This window comes from Aristolochia californica, unplaced genomic scaffold, assembly GCF_029961685.1.
Source record: "Aristolochia californica isolate CCGP_79_NKW_82.1479 unplaced genomic scaffold, dmAriCali1.0.hap1 SCAF_5, whole genome shotgun sequence".
NCBI classification, from domain to species: domain Eukaryota; kingdom Viridiplantae; phylum Streptophyta; class Magnoliopsida; order Piperales; family Aristolochiaceae; genus Aristolochia; species Aristolochia californica.
The window spans coordinates 1,401,337-1,419,913 of record NW_027182214.1 but is presented as its reverse complement, the minus strand read 5'-3'; the positions used below and the strand labels follow the sequence as shown (position 1 = coordinate 1,419,913).

The window sequence follows — 18,577 nt, the reverse complement described above, 5'->3', positions numbered from 1 at the left end:
TCGGGAAGACAAAAACGAGAGTCAAATTAAAATTATCATTCCGTAGATTTACAGGATACAGATGGGGTTTTAAAGAGTAAGGGGCAAAATAGTAAAATACACTCATTACATAAAAATGAATTAATGAAATAATGAATTAAGTAAATACATTCTAATACTCCCCCTCAAGGTGGCTTATAAATGTCCTTGATAGCCATCTTGGACAATAAAGAAAAAAAGTGAGTAGAGGGAAGAGGTTTAGTGAATATGTCAGCTAACTGGTATGGAGAACGAATGGGAAGTAACTTGAGGACGCCCGAAGTAACCCGTTCACGAACAAAATGGCAATCGATCTCAATGTGTTTGGTACGCTCATGAAATGTAGGGTTAGAAGCAATATGTATCACAACTTGATTGTCACAGTATAGCAACGCAGGAGAGTCGACTTTGACGTGAAAATCTTGAAGCAGTTGTTGTAACCAAATAAGTTCACTGGCAGTTGAAGAAAGTGCTCTATATTCAGCTTCGGCGGAGGAGCGAGAGACGGTGGTCTGCTTTTTGGCCTTCCAGGAGACCAAAGAATCACCAATGAAGATGCAAAAGCCGGTAGTAGAGCGGCGAGAATCAAGGCATGATCCCCAATCAGTATCAGAGTAGGCGCGTACCTGCAAGGAAGAAATAGAAGAAAACAACAAACCTTGACCAGGACTGGTCTTGAGATAGCGAAGTAGGTGATGTACTGCCTGGAGATGAGGAAGGCGGGGTTGGGCCACAAATTGAGTGAGCTTGTGAATGGCAAAGGTAATGTCGGGACGAGATAAAGTGGGGTAAAGTTGTTTCCCAATAAGCCGCCGATAGTGGGTTATTTCAGGAAGCAGGTCACCGTCAGTGGCAGTTAAATTAAGTTTGGGATCCATGGGAACACGAGTAGGTTTACAAGCTAGGTAACCTGAGTCTTCAAGTAATTGTAAGGTGTAATGACGTTGAGAAAGCACAATACCAGTCTTGGAGTGAGCAATTTCAAGACCAAGGAAGTGCTTAAGACAACCAAGATCCTTGAGCTTGAACTGAGTATGCAGAAAATGTTTGAGCTCATTAATAACACTAGAGGAAGGACCAGTTAAGATGATATCATCCACATAAACCAATAGGGCAACAAAGGAGGAACCATGACCTTTGGTGAAGAGAGAGTAATCAGATTTCGATTGGAGAAAGCCAAAACTGATTAAAACATGAGAAAATTTGGAATACCATTGCCACGAAGCTTGTTTGAGGCCATAAAGGGACTTGTGAAGCTTGCAAACGAGTTTGGTGGGAGAGGGAGAGGACTCCCCCTGTCGAAGGTAGCCAAGAGGAAGATCCGTATAGATTTCTTGAAAAAGATCACTATGTAAAAAGGCGTTGTTGACATCAAGTTGAGCGAGATGCCAACCGTGAGAAGCAGCAAGGGCAAGAAGAACCTTCACAGTGACTAATTTGGCCACTGGAGAGAAAGTGTCAACAAAGTCCAAACCCTCTTGTTGAGTGTAGCCTTTAGCTACCAAACGAGCCTTATATCGCTCAATAGAGCCATCAGAATTAAGTTTAATTTTATAGACCCATTTGCAGCCAATGGTATGTTTATCAGGAGGTAGAGGAGTGACGGTCCAGGTATTGTTGGCTTCCAGGGCGGCCAATTCATCACGCATAGCCAACCTCCAGTCAGGACATTTCACGGCTTGGTGATAGTACTGAGGTTCAACTTGAGAAGATAGGGTGAGTATAAAATTTATGTACGAATCAAAAAGGGCATGGTAAGAAATGGAATTAGAGATTGGATAAGACGTACGGGATGAAGCAGAGGATGAAGAGCCTGTAATTAAATTGCAGTGATAATCCTGCAGGTAATGAGGTGGATGAGTCGCCCTAGTAGATGTTCGAAGAGGAGCAACAGCGGAGGAGGAAGTAACAAGTGTAGGAAGAGTAGGAGGGGAGGGATCATCAACTGGAACACCAGGAATAACTGGAGAATCATGAAGGGGGGAAGAATCAAGGTCAGGAAAAGGCGGAGTGTGGAGGGAGGAATGAGGCAGAACGAAATCAGGAAAGGGGTCAGTAAGTTGAGTTGAACTGGTAATAGTATGAAAAGGGAAAACTTCTTCATGGAACACGGCATCTCTTGAAAGAAAAACTTAGTGAGTCTCAACATCATAGAATTTATAACCTTTCACACCAGCTGGATAACCAAGAAAAACACAAACCCGAGCATGTGGGTGGAACTTGGGGCGATGAACAGCTAAGGTGGAAACAAAAGCTAAACAGCCAAAAACACGAAAGAGGGAATAATCAGGAGAGTGGTTGTAGAGCAAATGAAAGGGTGTGTTGTGTTGCAAGAGGGGAGAAGGAGTTTTATTAATCAAGAAAGCCGCAGTGAGAATACACTCGGTCCAAAAAGAGACAAAAATGCGTGATTGAAAAAACAAGGACCGAGCCACATTCAAAACGTGTTGATGTTTTCTTTCAGCAACCGAGTTTTGTTGAGGCCGTTCAACACAGGAAAACTGGTGCAAAACATCGTGAGCGTGAAAAAAATCAACAAAGGATAACTCAGGGGCATTATCAGATCGAAATTTTTTTATTTTGGCATTAAACTGCGTAGAAACCATGTTAAAAAAATGCGGTATCACAGAAATAGCGTCAGATTTAGTCTTCAGTAGATAAATCCAAGTAAATCGAGTACAATCATCAACAAGAGTTAAGAAAAAACGATGGCCAGTATAAGAGACAGTTTGATATGGTCCCCAAATATCACAGTGCACAAGATCAAAAGGAAATTTTGATAAATGATTATGGGATTCAAAAGATAGTCTACGTTGTTTAGCAAGAGGACAAATATAACAAGGATCTGTTTTGTGTAATCTAGTTACATCACAGTGCAACTGATCCTTCAAAAAATCAAGTCGCTTGAAAGAAATGTGTCCTAGCCTATTATGCCAAACATGGGCAGAAACATTGCTAACAAAAACATGAGAAGCAGAGGGCAAATGTTGAGCACGGAGGACATAAAGATCTTGAACTTTGTCACCCTTGCCAATCGTCTGCTGGGTGGAGAGATCCTGGATAACAAAACAATCAGGAAAGAAACTTACTGTAAGGCCAGAAGCAGTAACTAAAGCACTAACAGAGATTAAGTTGAATTTGAATTGAGGAACAAATAGTACGTCTTTAAGTATAAGGTGAGAGTGTAATTCAATATCACCAGCAAAACGGACCAAAAGATGAGAATTATCTGGCAAGGTAACAGTAGTATGAGGAATAGCATGCAAGGAGATAAAAACATGAGCTTGAGAGCAAATATGTCGAGTAGCTCCGGAGTCGACAATCCAGAATGGAGTGGAAGAACTTAGAAAACGTAAGGATACAGAAAAACAAGTACCTACCAAGCAACTCGATGTAGAAGAGTCTGGAGCTGTGGTGACCGTTGCTGAGCTACTCAGTTGGGTAGAAAGCATGGATATGAGCTGCTGACATTGAGTAGGGTCCAGATTCTGAATAAAACCCCCGACAGAAGAAGAACCAGGGCGAGCATCAGCAAGGGAAACTTGATGAACAGCAGCAGGAGAATTTTGCTTGGTGTTGAATGTAGATCCAGACGGATAGCCATGGAGCTTGAAGCAACGAGAGATGGTATGGCCAGTAATCTTGCAGTGGGTACAGTAATACTTGTCCTTGTTTTGATTCCGAGGAGCACTGGAATTTTGACTCCGGGAAGTATGGTAAGGCGGAGGGCGTGGAGCATTGTAACCTCTGTCGTTGTTGTTCCCAGATTTACTAACCTCTGTCTTGTCAGATTTAACTGCAAACGTCATTGTGTCAATGGGAGCATTCGAACCCGAGGCATGGATAGTTCGTCGTTGTTGTTCCTCTTGGACAACCAGAGAAAAAACACGGTTAAGAGGGGGCATCAGATCCATGAGGAGCAACTGACCACGAACATGGGAGAAAGAGTCATCAAGGCCCATTAAGAAGGACATGATACACTCCATATCGTGGTGATCATTAAGATTCGCAATGCCACCGCAAGAGCATTTCCCACAAGAACAATGAGGACGGTAGTTGCGCAGTTCTTCCCAAATGGTTTTCAATTTGGTAAAATAAGTACTAACTGAATCCTTGTCTTGACGCAAGTTCATCAATTCCCGTTTAAGCTGAAAAATACGAGGGCCGTTCCGCTGTTGAAAACGATCCCGAAGATCGAGCCAAATTTCTCGGGCAAATGTAGCAAAGATAACACTCGCAGAAAGTTCCTTAGAGACGGAATTTAAGATCCAAGAGATAACCATATTGTTGTTCTGGGTCCAGGAGTTGAGCAGAATAGGATCAGCACTGGGAGGTTCAAGAATGGAGCCATCGACAAAACCGACTTTGTTCTTCACGGAATTTTTTTTTTATCAGATCTGCCACCAAAGATCTTCAAAATAAATCAAATCCGTTTCCGCGACTTCAGAATCCACTAGCGAGCTCGAAAAAAAATTCGAGCAAGAATAATCCACAGAAAATACCCAAAAATGACCACTGCCCTCGAGATGATACCAACCTCGAGATCCAGCTCTCGGCCAACTAGAGAAGGCCAGAAGAAGTACCAGCTCTTGGCGACCCTCTTGGCGCCGAAAAAGATGTCTCTTCTAGGAATCAAGGAAGACGCCCAAAATCGGTGTCCAAAAACCAGAAAACGAACGCAGGAAGAGAAAAAACAACCTCTCGGCGACGGAATCCAGAGAAAAAATAAATGGGAACGGAAGCTAACCTCTTTGCCGGGAATAACCAATGGAAGTAAGACGCCGGAAATACCAGAAGAGCCTCCCAATAGCTTGAATCGCAGAGTCCCATCCGAACAGAGGGCGGAAACCCCTTTGTTGGAAATAATGGCGAAACCGTAGGAAAACGATAGCCGAAAAGGGAAAGGGAGGGCTGTTGTCGGAAAGGAAATCAGCAATGGCGGATCATCCGCTCTGATACCATGTTAGAACCTCGAATGGCAAAGAGCCGTTGAGCTCTGTCGTCGGGAGACACAGTCGGGAAGATGAAAACGAGAGTCAAATTAAAATTATCATTCCATCGATTTACAGGATACAGATGGGGTTTTAAAGAGTAATGGGCAAAATAGTAAAATACACTCATTACATAAAAATGAATTAATGAAATAATGAATTAAGTAAATACATTCTAATAGAAGACAATACTTCTTTAGATTCCCACAAATCATCCTCTGTATGTGCAGTTGATCGAGCTGAAGATTGGTCGGGCTATCCTCACTATTGGCGGTTGAGATAAACCCAACCCCTTAATGTAACCTGACCTAACTCCACGAACTCGACGAACAATGACACTCTCATTAACCAGCTCACCAGCCTCTTGTACCTCTTGTAGCAATTGATGCATCTCCTTCTGTGAAAAATAACACAAGACATTTATAATTTTTTTTCTTAAAATAAAACGTATTATTTATAAAAAAAGAAAATAATATAATTTCACTTACATACTGTTCTTCAAAACCACCAGTCCACCTAAACCCCTCTACAAGGAATGGACATGCTAGCGGGTAACCTTCACATTCTCTAAATTAGGCGTGCATAGAAATCCAATGTTGTTGAAATGCATCACCAAGTATAGAATGCACGATTGCTCATGCCTCCGCATTACTATGCATATAAACATTAAACTTCTCTTATAACACAAAATATTATCAAACTTAACATTATAAGCTAAAAAAAGTAAAAAGAGTAATTTTAATTGAGTAATTGGTAACATTACCTCAATATAAGAATACACACAAGTTAACCGATCTTCGGTGTAGGCTTTGAACATTTCCACCTTCACCTCTATATGAGTTCTCAAGATATGACCCAATCAATGAGTGAAAAGTGGACTATAGGGTTTCAATGCCGTCCTATACAAATCTCCAAACTCTCCACCAGGATCCTCTTGATCAAGCCTTGTGATCACCTTGTATGTGAGGAAACAAATGGAAACGATGTGGATGGAGATGATGTGGAAGGCGATGGTGTGAATATATTTATATATGCAAAACTTAAATTACTAATAGAAAAATATAATTTAACAGAAATGAGTGATAATAATTAGTTGACTTTTATCCCCCCCTCAAGGAACTCACTATCATGCATCTCAGATGGTGGCTGTCTCCATCGAATCCATCTCATGAGCTGATACAACAATAATCTAGGTAGATGAGAAGGTATCAAATCATATGAACTTGCATATGGAGTATGTTTGCAACAACAATAATCTTGTTTTTAAAAAAATAACAACACGACAAATGTTTGAAATAAATAACTTTTCAAAAAGAAAAGTTATAGACCCTTGAAATCAATATTCAAATTCATTATTGTCTAACAACAATATATATCTACATTTCTTTTTTCCCCACCTTGTCAACCTCTTATTTTTCTTCTCTTGCTTAGCTCGACAACTTCTCGTTCACAAACAAGTGATCTTCTATTAGGCATACATCTCAAAATAAGTTATTAGCACACACTCTACATAGAAAACACATCTTATTGTCTTACTCTACCACACATTTGGTGTAAGGCGTACCCATAAAACTCTCAATCCCTTTGTTATATTCTTCAATTTTGCGAACAATTTTTATCCAACTCTTATCCATTTTTCTGCATAACACAAAAAATATATAAACCCACAACTAACCATCAACAATGGCCAACTATACGCAAGAATACTCTATTTCAAGGCACCGAATTCTAGGTGGGAGAAGTCCAAGACTATAGCTCCCAATTCACATCCAATTTCATTGTTCACTTGCGAGGAGTGTAGTAAGATAGAGTTGTATAGATAGTCTGCAAACCGGTGAGAGCTATAAAGAGAATTGCTGCAATCAATGCTAGCACCGTCCACGGGCTGCTGAAGTATGTGCTCTTGAGGTTCAAGCACCACTCCCGCATACAACTTTTCCATTTCTTTTCTCTCTTTGTACAGTAAACAAGATCACTGCTCGATCGGAAGTCAATTGCGTTGCATTTTGATACTATTGAAGATCCGAACATAATGGGTCTTACAATCCGAGAATCAGTGGTCATGATCCGACAATAACGGATCTGTAATTTTAATTTCAAACAAAATCCGTTCCCTTATATGTAGATGTAATCTGAATGTATTTCTTTAATCGAAAATAATGAAATTAACATGGTATCAGATCGACAATCTAGAGATCGCTCTTTCTATTTATTTTTTTCCTATCTGTCTCGTTGCAGACACACCTCCATCAGGGCAATGTTGGTGTTAGTAGCACATTCAGATATGCAGTTGGAGCAGATTGATTTAAATACAACTTTCCTTCATGGTGACTAGGAGGAACAAATTTACCTGGTGTAGCCAGAAGGGTTCAGTCACCCTGGAAAGGAACATTTGGTCTGTAATTTGAAGAAACTACTTTATGGGTTGAAACAGTCTCCGAGGCAATGGTACAAGCGATTTGACTCTTACATGATCCGGATTGGCTACAAAAGGTATGAGTATGATTGTTGTGTTTATGTGAAAAACCTTGATGATGATTTTTTTATTTTTCAGTTACTTTATGTGTATGATATGTTGATTGTTGCCAAGAGTATGAGTGAAGTGAACAAGTTGAAGACTTTGTTGAGCAGATAATTTGACATGAAGAATTTGGGTGCAGCTTAGAAGATTCTTGGGATGGTGATTGATGTGAAATTTAATTACATCAACTTTTATACTTCGCAAGCGTACGAATCGTTCATGTAATTTAGTGGGAAGCGAGGGTCATATCCACAGGGAGGACTGAATGTTTTGTATTCTTCAATCAACTAGCCTAACCAAATATGATGAATTAATCTGAACTAAACACTAATTATATCCTAAATTATTAAGCAATCATCTGGTAAACTTCTTGCATAATAGGAAACGTCAACTCTGGATTTTACGGTGATTCGTGCCTCTCTCGAGCGCCACGTAACCACGGATCCGATTTCTCAATCCTTGGGTCTAGCCCCTCTCGGGGAGTGAAAGACAGTAATCGGACTAAAATACGAAAATCCAACCTAAATTATAATCTTACCCTAACTAGCTAATTTAATCAAATATTCAATAAACATTAATTATCAAATCACATTTAATAAACATTAATTATCAAATCACATTTAATAAACATTCAAAACCTAAGTTCAAACTATATAAAAAATTAAATTCCAAAATGACGAATCACTCCCCTTCTCCTTCCTCTCGCTCGGGCAGCAGACTCGTTCTCACGGGTGCTGCAATTTCCCGAAATTGATGGCTTCGGTTAGCAAGAGTGAGTGGCCGAAGGTAGAGACGACGCCAGCGACGAAGGATAGAAGCCGACGGACGGAGGTGATGTCCGATGAAGAACGAAACAAAGCTGAAGTCCTCTAACCGGCTCTCTCGAGTCTCGGTCAGAGTCGGAATAGCTTCGGGAATGGTTAGAAATACGTAATCGACTCCGGAGGATGGTCGGAATGCGGAATTGGCACCGGAGAAGCCCTCTCGGATCACCTCTCGGCCTGGCGAGCAAAAACCGGCACTGTCAAACTCATCGCGACGGAGACTCTCTCGAGCTCTCCTCGGGTTTGTTCTTGGTTGCCGGACGACGGTGGATGACGGTGGCGCAACGAACGACAGTGGCAAACTCCTCTCGGGTTTTCCCCTGTTTCGGTCCCCCGGTGCTCTGTTTTGGTCGATGCCCCTCTTCCGTCAACGCTCCCCTCTTCCCTTTAATACGATTTTCTTTGTTTTAATACGATTTGCCCTAAAAATCACCTCCATTTCACTAAGGGCATTTTGGTAAATATCTCCTTCTCCACCAAAATTCTCCTGAAATTCCATAATTGAATCCATAAAAAGTATTTAAGGAATAAATAAACCCTAAAAGCAATGAAATAGAATTCAAGAGAGAAAAATATGCAATATAGATAATGATTAATGCCAAATTCAATAAATGCACGTTTCATTTGAAAACTGATAAATAACCACCTATAACACAATTATAAAGGTTATTCTATTATAATTAACCTAGTTCTCATGTCAGAATATGACATCTATCACACCCCCAAACCTAAATCTTTGCTAGTCCCTAGCAAAACAACAATCGAACCAAAATTAAGCCTAGGAAAACAAAATGCCACTTTCGTAGGGAGCACGATTGCATTTAGCGCATGCAACAAGCCATTAAACCCCTACTTTGCAGTAGTGGACGAGTTATGTCTCGTGAGGGTTTGCATGGAATTTACCCACAAAATTCATCTAAATCAATAATATAAAAAAAAAAACTGAAGAAAATTTACTCCTCATTAGCATATGACTAGCACTTAGTATCATAAAATATCTGAAAATCATATGAGATCCTGTGCAATTTGAAAACCTGTGTAAAATATAGCATATTATCAATCCAAATACACTCATTGTTACTCCATCTGAACCAATGTGACCCATAAGCAATTACTTCAACAGAACAAAGAGGCAACAAATAACAATAAAATCCTGGTCACATCACAATTAAGAGAAAATAGTAAGTAAGCCTGTTGTTTGACAATCTCACAAAAAAAATATACCAATTTCAATCTTGACCTGCAACTTCTTTCAAATTACAATTCATCATCAAAGTTAAGGAAACTCATTGCTTCCAGATTTAAAACCATTTTACGCTATTACCAGTGCACTTTTGCTATTACCAGCGTAATTTTTGTTTTACTGAATACTTTTGGTATTACCACCATTTTGTATTCGTTTTCACTGCACATGCACTTATTTTTTAAGTAACCGACTGTTCCGGTGCACTTATTGTTAAGACATAAAATAGTCGTTCCCCTACCCCCCCCCCCCCCCCCCCCCCCCCCCCCAAACCTAAACCTGACATTGTCCTCAATGGGGAAAAGTTAAAACACCAGAACGACTACAAAAAGGAATAACAACTTAGCTAGTTATACTCCAGCAGGGTGAGGGTTAAGCTCCCTCAGGGCTCCTAAATCAATAGGTGGGACCATATGTGGTTGGTCATCAACAATAATACCGAAAAGTCAATAAAGACCCCTAGGAATGATACATAGTCTCCCTCGAAAAAGGTTTACTCGTATCAGTCGTACCCGTCGGTAATTATCCGTAGATGAAACCGCTATCCCACATCACACTTTGAAGAAATTTAATTACATCGGCTTTTATACCTCGCAAGCGTACGAATCGTTCATGTAATTTAGCGGGAAGCGAGGGTCATATCCACAGGGAGGTCTGAATTTTATGTATTCTTCAGTCAACTAGCCTAACCAAATATGATGAATTAATCTGAACTAAACACTAATTATATTCTAAATTATCAAGCAATCATCTGGTTAACTACTTGCACAATAGGAAACGTCAACTCTGGATTTTACGGTGATTCGTGCCTCTCTCGAGCGCCACGTAACCATGGATCCGATTTCTCAATCCTTGCGTCTAGCCCCTCTTGGGCGCATAGAGTGAAAGACAAAAATCGGATTAAAATACCAAAATCCAACCTAAATTATAATCTTACCCTAACTAGCTAATTTAATCAAATATCCGGAAAACAAATATTCAATAAACATTAATTATCAAATCACATTTAATAAACATTCAAAACCTAAGTTCAAACTATATAAAAAATTAAATTCCAAAATGACGAATTACTCTCCTTCTCCTTCCTCTCGCTCGGGCAGCAAACTCGTTCTCACGGGTGCTACAATTTCCCAAAATTGATGGCTTCAGGTAGCAAGAGTGAGTGGCCGGAGGTAGAGACGACGCCGGCGACGAAGGATAGAAGCCGGCGGACGGAGGTGACGTACGACGAAGAATGAAACAGAGCTGAAGTCCTCTAACTGGCTCTCTCGAGTCTCGGTCAGAGTCAGAATAGCTTTGGGAATGGTCGAAAATACGTAATCGACTCCGGAGGATGGTCGGAATGCAGAATTGGCACCGGAGAAGCCCTCTCGGATCACCTCTTGGCCTGGCGAGCAGAAACTGGCACAATCAAACTCATCGCGATGGAGACTCTCTCAAGCTCTCCTCGGGTCTGTTCTCGGTTGCCGGACGGCGGTGGACGACGGTGGCGCGGCGAACGGTGGCAAACTCCTCTCGGGTTTTCCCCCTGTTTCGGTCCCCCGGTGTTCTGTTTTGGTCGATGCCCCTCTTCCGTCGACGCTCCCCTCTTCCCTTTAATACGATTTTCTTTGTTTTAATACTATTTTCCCTAAAAATCACCTCCATTTTACTAAGGACATTTTGGTAAATATCTCCTTCTCCACCAAAATTCTCCTAAAATTCCATAATTGAATCCATAAAAAGCATTTCAAGAATAAATAAACCCTAAAAGCAATGAAATATAATTCAGGAGAGAAAAATATGCAATATAGACAGTGATTAATGCCAAATTCAAGAAATGCACGTTTCATTTGAAAACTGATAAATAACCACCTATAACACAAATATAAAGGTTATTCTATTATAATTAACTTAGTTCTCATGTCAGAATATGGCATCTATCAGTGATTCGCAGGGACAGAGCTTCCAGGAGATTATGGCTATCTCAGCATAACTATGTTGAGAAGGAGTTGGACAGGTTCAGTATGGGAAATGCAAAACTAGTAAGTACACCTTAAGTGAATCATTTCAGATTATCTACCGCTCAGTGCCCAAAGACAGATGATGAGGTTCAGATTGTACATCACCAGATTTGGCACAAGCTGTCAACGTGGTTAGCAAGTTTCTTCCAAATCCAGCTTGAGAGCATTGGGATGCAATCAATTGGATTTTCGGATACTTGAGGGGTACTACCGACTATGGCATCATGTCTAGCAGACAACAGAGTGACCCTTCAATTGTGGGATATGTGGATGCAGACTATGCATGTGACTTAAATGACAGGAGGTCAACCACATGTTATGTGTTTACTCTTGTTGGAGGTCCATGATACAGCCTATAGAAGGACCTATTTGTTGGAGGTCCATGGTACAGCCTATAGTTGCACTATCTACTACTGAGTTAGAGTATATGGCAATAGCTGAGGCTGCCAAGGAGGTTTTGTGGCTTATAGGGTTGGTCAAAGAGCTGGGTGTCCAACAAGGTGTAGTTCAGTTGCACTGTGATAGTCAGAGTGCAATTTATTTATCAAAGAACCAGGTGTTTCCTGTGAGGACTAAGCACATAGATGTGAGGTTTCACAGGATCAGGGAATTGGTTTCATCATGTGATTTACTGCTTGAAAAAGTTCACACTTCTGAAAATGTTGCAGACATGTTAACAAAGTTTGTTACTACAGATAAGTTTAAGCATTGTTTGAACTTGATTAATGTCTCCAGTTGCTAGATGGGAGACGCCCCAACCTATAGTTCCAGGTGGAGTCCTAGGTTATGTTTTTTTTTTTCTTAAGGGGTGGATATTCGCAAGGTGGAGATTGTTGAAGCATATGACTCATATAGTGAGGTTAGGGGGGTATTTTTGTACTTTTATTCTGTACGTAGGGTTAGTATAAATACACATTATATAGCCCTACTTTAATATAGTGAATTTAGCGCCGCTCGCTCCTGTGGATGTAGGCACACCACCGAACCATGTTAAACCTTTTGTGTTCTTCTTCCTTGTTTTTGACTCTTCGTTGATCATACCAGAGATTTCATTGTGATAGCCTCATGTTTCACAACAAATAGCATATCAACATAAGAAGGATCTTTGATACTCCCTCACCCTCTGATAATAACAATGGAGGTTGGGGCAGCAAAAGGGATAGGAACAAGAATAATATGATGCTTCTATAACCCTTCAACACCATCTCCATTGTCTATTCCTCCTGTCTATCCTTTCTTCATCGAAAAAGCTTTGGAAGCATAGTCCAACCAGTTAAAATTTCAAACATTTAAAGGTCCAACCTGTAGATTGATCTCCATGTTAATGTTTAGTATTCGTATCTCTGATTGAAATGATGATGCCCAATAACTTATATCAGCTCCTCCATTTGAAAACAATCCTCCAGAAGTCAGAGGGTATAGGGGTTTCTGTAATCGATAAGAGTAGTTTCTCTGAATCCCAAGATACCATCTATGGGGGGGGGTTAGTGCCCCAAATGGATTCTTGAAGATCAAGTTCATGTCCAACATGAAGATCATGTCAGTCATGTACATGAAGATTATCTTCGCACTTGGTGTTAGTGTTGACGACTTCATATGCACTGGAAAACAGTTTCCAGTGTTAGTGCCCCAACATGAGAAAAACATAAAAAACAAGAGAATCTCTAAACCTTTACAGTGCACTTAATTAAAACATAATCCTTAAACCCCAAATTAGGTAAAACAACCATTATTACTACACGAATAAGTTATTTAATGTATAATTAAATATATTAATATATTTATTAATTGAATTAGATATTTTATTGTGCATTAATATGGTAATTACATGAGCCAATGAAATACGTATATGATTAATTACAAATAATAAATAAATAACGTTATAAATAAAAAAACGAAAGTAATACGTTAAGTTATTAATTTATTAATAAAATATGATATACTTTAACCTAAAAATGAATATTTTAAGAGAAAAAATTGATCTAATCATAACTTTAACACACAATATATTTGTACATAATTTATTTTATGTATTATTAATTAATAATATATTATCACAAAATTTAAAACCATTGGTTTAATTAACTATAGCAATCGGATAATTATGCCAAAATAATTTATCAAATATTTATTTTAACAATATTTTAATTATGAATATTAAATCACTATTTTAATATAGTAATTTTAAAATCAAAATAATTATTTTATAAATAAAAATAATTATTTTATAAATAAAAATTATAAATTAATGATTTTTATGAAGATAGTTTAATTTTTCCTAACTTAGGAAAAATTAAACATCTTCGACTTCCTCTGCAGTGAGCCAGCGGGCAACGGCGATGGCGACGGGGACGGGCTAGGCAAAGGCGACGGCCGGCGGGCAATGCCGACAGAGGCGGCACTCCGACGGTACGCCGAGAGGGAGAAGAGAGGGTGGCCGAGAAGCTATGCAACAGAGCTCGACCTCCCGTGCTCTGCGGGAATGGAGACGAGAGAGGGTTGCGGGAATGGAGACGAGAGAGGGTTGCGGGAATGGAGACAAGAGAGGGAGAAGAGAATGAGAGAGGGTTGCGGGAATGAGAGAGGGCTGCGGGAACGGAGACGAGCGAGGGCTGCGGGAATGGAGACGAGAGAGGGTTGCGGGAATGGAGACGAGAGAGGGAGCAGAGAATGAGAGAGGGTTGCGGGAATGCAATGGCAGAGAGATGTGTGGCAGAGAGAGCCCCGAAAGACAGCCCCGCGCGAGAGTCATGTAGATGATTCTCAAAATCGGGCGGAAAGCGTTTTTCGCCGTTTACTCTTGGGACATGAACTCCTGATTCATGTATATTCATACATATGGCATGAATTTCGGCGCCCCCTAACGACACCAGGACATGAACTGCGTAATGCGCATGAAGATCATGTCCTGAGTCATGTGCACTAACCCCCAGATGAACTGAAGCAAAAACCAGGGTGAGAGTCGAAGGAAAGAACAAAATAATCAAATATAAGACCTGATTCTCTTGAGCAGTGAAGTCACTCAATCACCTGATAGTTTAAGTCAACGTCGATCACATGAGTCCGGGTCAAACGAAAGAAAAAAAATCAAATATAAGACATGATTCTCTTGAGCAGTTGATAAGAGAGAGAGAGAGAGAGAAATTCTAAACATTATAAATAACAAGAAAGACAAATTTGAAAATTTAGACCTGAAATTCATCATATACCTTCTCCACAGGAAGAAAATAAACTTTTTGAGCAGGAGAAAAGGAGAAAAACACTCACAAGATAGAAAGTAATAGAAAGAAAGGATGAGAAAGAGAAGAGTTCGAAAAGAAATTTGATCAGAGAGAGAAACTTCTTTACCAGTGGCAGTCTGAAGGAGAGTACTCGTTTGAAGTTGAAATTCAACCCGAAAGATTTGAGCAAGCAAATGGAAACCTAATATTACTTTTATTCATTCTACTTGTTTCGATCTTGAGAGATAAGATCGAAGTTACGAATTTGGAAAATACTTTTGTTAGTTATCTTATAATACCTTCCTGAAATACTTCTACCCAATGGTCATATATGACCCCTACAATCTTTCTCTCATTAATTTGTAATTTAATGAGCAATTACTGATTACCCTTTGAAAAGCATCCAGTATCCTCTCGATTTGGTGGAGGTGTCTTTCTGTTCATCCACTTTGGGAGATAAAAAACTTCATTAAAAACCTTAACGTGTTTTCTTCAAAAACCATTTTAAAACTCTTAGGTCCGTGGAGACTTCTGTTATAAAATGGTGATTGGCATGTCGACGTAACCCAGAGAGAGCTTTCATAGAGAAAGAGCGCTTTCAGAGAGAGAGAGAGAGAGAGAGAGATGGAGATAGCTTTCAGTTTCGTATTGTCATTAGCCTTTCTGGCTTTTGTGACTACTCTTCTGTATCTTTACACCCAGTTATGGTGGAAGCCGGAGAGAATGCGGGAGAAGCTCCGGCGCCAAGGGATCCGAGGTCCCCCGCCTTCCTTGCTGTTGGGAAACATCCAGGAGATGAAACAGATGGCCGCAACCACTCCCACGGACGAGAAAGAAGGCAGCGGTGGAAAGGTGGATCACCAGTATATTTCGAGGCTCTTCCCTTACTTTCAGCGGTGGAAAGAGCTTTATGGTACGTTACTCCATCACCCTCGTCTTCTTTTCTTTTCTGAATCATGTTTTTTTACTGTTTTCTTCATTGTTTCGTCCTTGAAGTTGCCTACACCCCTCGTCTTCATTTTTATTGTTTTCTTCACCACTTAGTCTTTGAAGTTGCAATAAGTCTTTGTAGGCTTGCAGTACATAACTATAAAAAGTAAGAAGAATGAAGATAGACAACCACAGGGAGAGATTTTGTTGGTTTTGCTTCCAATTTTGTTCATGTTTTGACATGGCGAAGCCCTATCTTAATTTCTAGAGATAAGATAATAATCACTAGTAAGTATTAGTAAATTCCATAAATGCTTTATCAGGTATGGCTTTTTACTCGAATAGTTCAAGACTGAGGTTAGTCATGTAGTGGATTAAGCCTACCACTCTTGTTCATTAAATGCTTGGCTTTTTACTCGAATAGTTCAAGACTGAGGTTTATCGTTCTGATCTTTCCTTCTGTATACATGAAGGTTCAATATTTACATACACGTTGGGAAGTATGCCCGTAATGTATGTGAGCCAACCGGAAGTTGTGAAGGAGATGAACCTTTACAAGTCCCTTGATTTGGGTAGGCCCTCGTATCATCAAAAAGATACAAGGGCCATGTTCGGGCAAGGAATCATTTCTTCCAATGGTTTGGCATGGGCGCACCAGAGGAAATTAATTTCCTCGGAGCTCTTTATGGAAAAGGTTAAGGTACGTTAACTTCTCCATTCTTTTAGTTTTTTTTTTTTTTCCCCTCTTTCTTGTTGGTTAAACTACTCATTTCAACCGTGAGAGAATAAATGCTGAGCTTTTTGTAATCTTCTTCTCACAGATGATCCTACTAAATGATAATTTTTTTTTTATTTAGCTTCACTTTTAGTACAATGCATTAGTGTTATTAAATCCAAACTGACCCAACCGGTCCAAACCAAGTAAGTCACTTGGGTTTTGATGGCTACTTGGCTAACACCTCCATCTGTGCAGAGCTTACTAATGTTCTTGAAACAAAAATAGTTTCATAGGGCAAGCAAGAGCTTGATAAAGGCCATGAAAAGAAGAAGAAAAAAATTGCAAAATGAAACTCCTAAAATTTCAATAAGACAACAACATTTGATCCATCTAAAATAATGTTAGGGCATGGTGAATCTAATGGTGGAGTCAACCATCCCACTCTTGAAATCATGGGAGAGCAAGATTGAAATGGAGGAAAAGGGGATTACAGACATGAGAATTGATGAGGACATGAGAAATCTTTCAGCTGATGTTATTGCCAAGGCTTGCTTTGGGAGCTCCTATCTCAAAGGACAATTCATATTCCAGAAGATCAGAAAATTGCAGACCACCATGTCAACACATAGAGGGGTCCCTGGCCTGAGGTATGTGAAACTTCTCCTAGATACTGAAAGTGAGTTTTCTTGTATCTTTAAACGTTAACAAGTGATGCTTGTTTGTGTTGAAGGTATCTTCCCACAAAGACTAACAGAAACACATGGAGGTTAGAGAAGGAGATCAACTCTTTGATACTAAAAGTGGTGAAGGAAAGGAGAGAAGAAGTTGTTACCAGATCCGAACGAGACCTGTTACAATCCATCCTTGAAGAGGCCAAGTCTAACAACATGGTAGCTCACATGGCCGACCGGTTCGTCGTCGACAATTGCAAGAACATCTACTTCGCCGGCCATGAGACAACCGCCATTGCTGCTACATGGACCTTGCTTCTACTTGCTTTGAATCCAGAGTGGCAAGCTCGTGCTCGCCAAGAGATTGTTGATGTCTGTGGAGCTCAACATCCAGATGCCAGCATGATCAAGAGGATGAAGACTGTGAGCTGCCTTTTCCTTCACATCACTTTTGTTCTACTGAAGCCAAAGACTCATTTTTTTTTTTGTAAAAAAAGCTGCAGTGATATTAATTATGATCTTACGTTGGTGTCTTGCCTTGCAGCTCACAATGGTGATTCAAGAAAGTATGCGACTGTATCCTCCTGCACCGTTTGTAGCTAGAGAGGCCTTTCAAGATATGGTGTTTGGAGGCATCTGTGTTCCCAAAGGCCTCACCATTTGGATCTCCATTGCCGAGTTGCACCGAGACCCAGAAATCTGGGGGCTGGACGCGAACGAGTTCCGACCAGAGAGGTTCAAGGATGGGGTTTCGAATGCTTGCGAGCACCCATATGTGTACATGCCTTTCGGTTTAGGGATTCGGACATGCTTGGGGTTGAACTTTGCCATGGTAGAGCTGAAGGTAGTCTTGTCTCTTCTCCTTTCTAAGTTTGCATTTTCTCTCTCTCCCAGATATGTCCATGCACCCACTTTCAAGATGTTTTTAGAGCCTGGGAATGGAGTTAATCTCCTTGTGAAAAGGTTGTGAGCCTGACTATGTATAAAAAATAATTCGATAAATTTTATTTAAATATATGTTTGAGATCAAAATGATTCAAGTGTTTTTTTTAAGGATTTTTATAATATTCTTTTAGTGACTTTGTTATATATTAAAATGGCATTGTTCTTAGCTTCTATTTGTATGATAATATATTTTTATAGTATTCATGATTTTCTAAATTCTAAATTTATTTTTTATTTGGTTTATTACCTAATTACTTATTCTATTGTCTAATAAATAAGTAAACAATAGTATAAGAAATTTTGTCGCCAAAGGGTGATCATTTCTAATATGATTTTTATTTTTTAAAAATATAATTTCCAATTAATAAATAAATTCATTGCAAAATAAAATAATTAATTAAATAAAAATATATAAACAAAATATGTATAATCAATCCCAAAATATATTTAAAATTATAACAAAATTAAAATATAAAAAATTATTAATCATAC

General features: G+C 39.5%; 1 protein-coding gene across 1 annotated transcript; it reads left to right on the top strand.

The window, feature by feature from the left end:
• The first annotated feature begins 11,982 nt into the window (after positions 1-11,982).
• LOC137966305 (cytochrome P450 714C2-like) lies at positions 11,983-18,110 on the top strand. The gene is made up of 7 exons (XM_068812888.1): positions 11,983-12,310; positions 12,407-12,459; positions 15,524-15,734; positions 16,225-16,451; positions 16,875-17,116; positions 17,200-17,563; positions 17,685-18,110. The coding sequence occupies exons 1-7, from the start codon at positions 11,983-11,985 to the stop codon at positions 18,108-18,110; spliced, it is 1,851 nt and encodes a 616-aa protein (XP_068668989.1).
• The last annotated feature ends 467 nt before the right edge of the window (positions 18,111-18,577 follow it).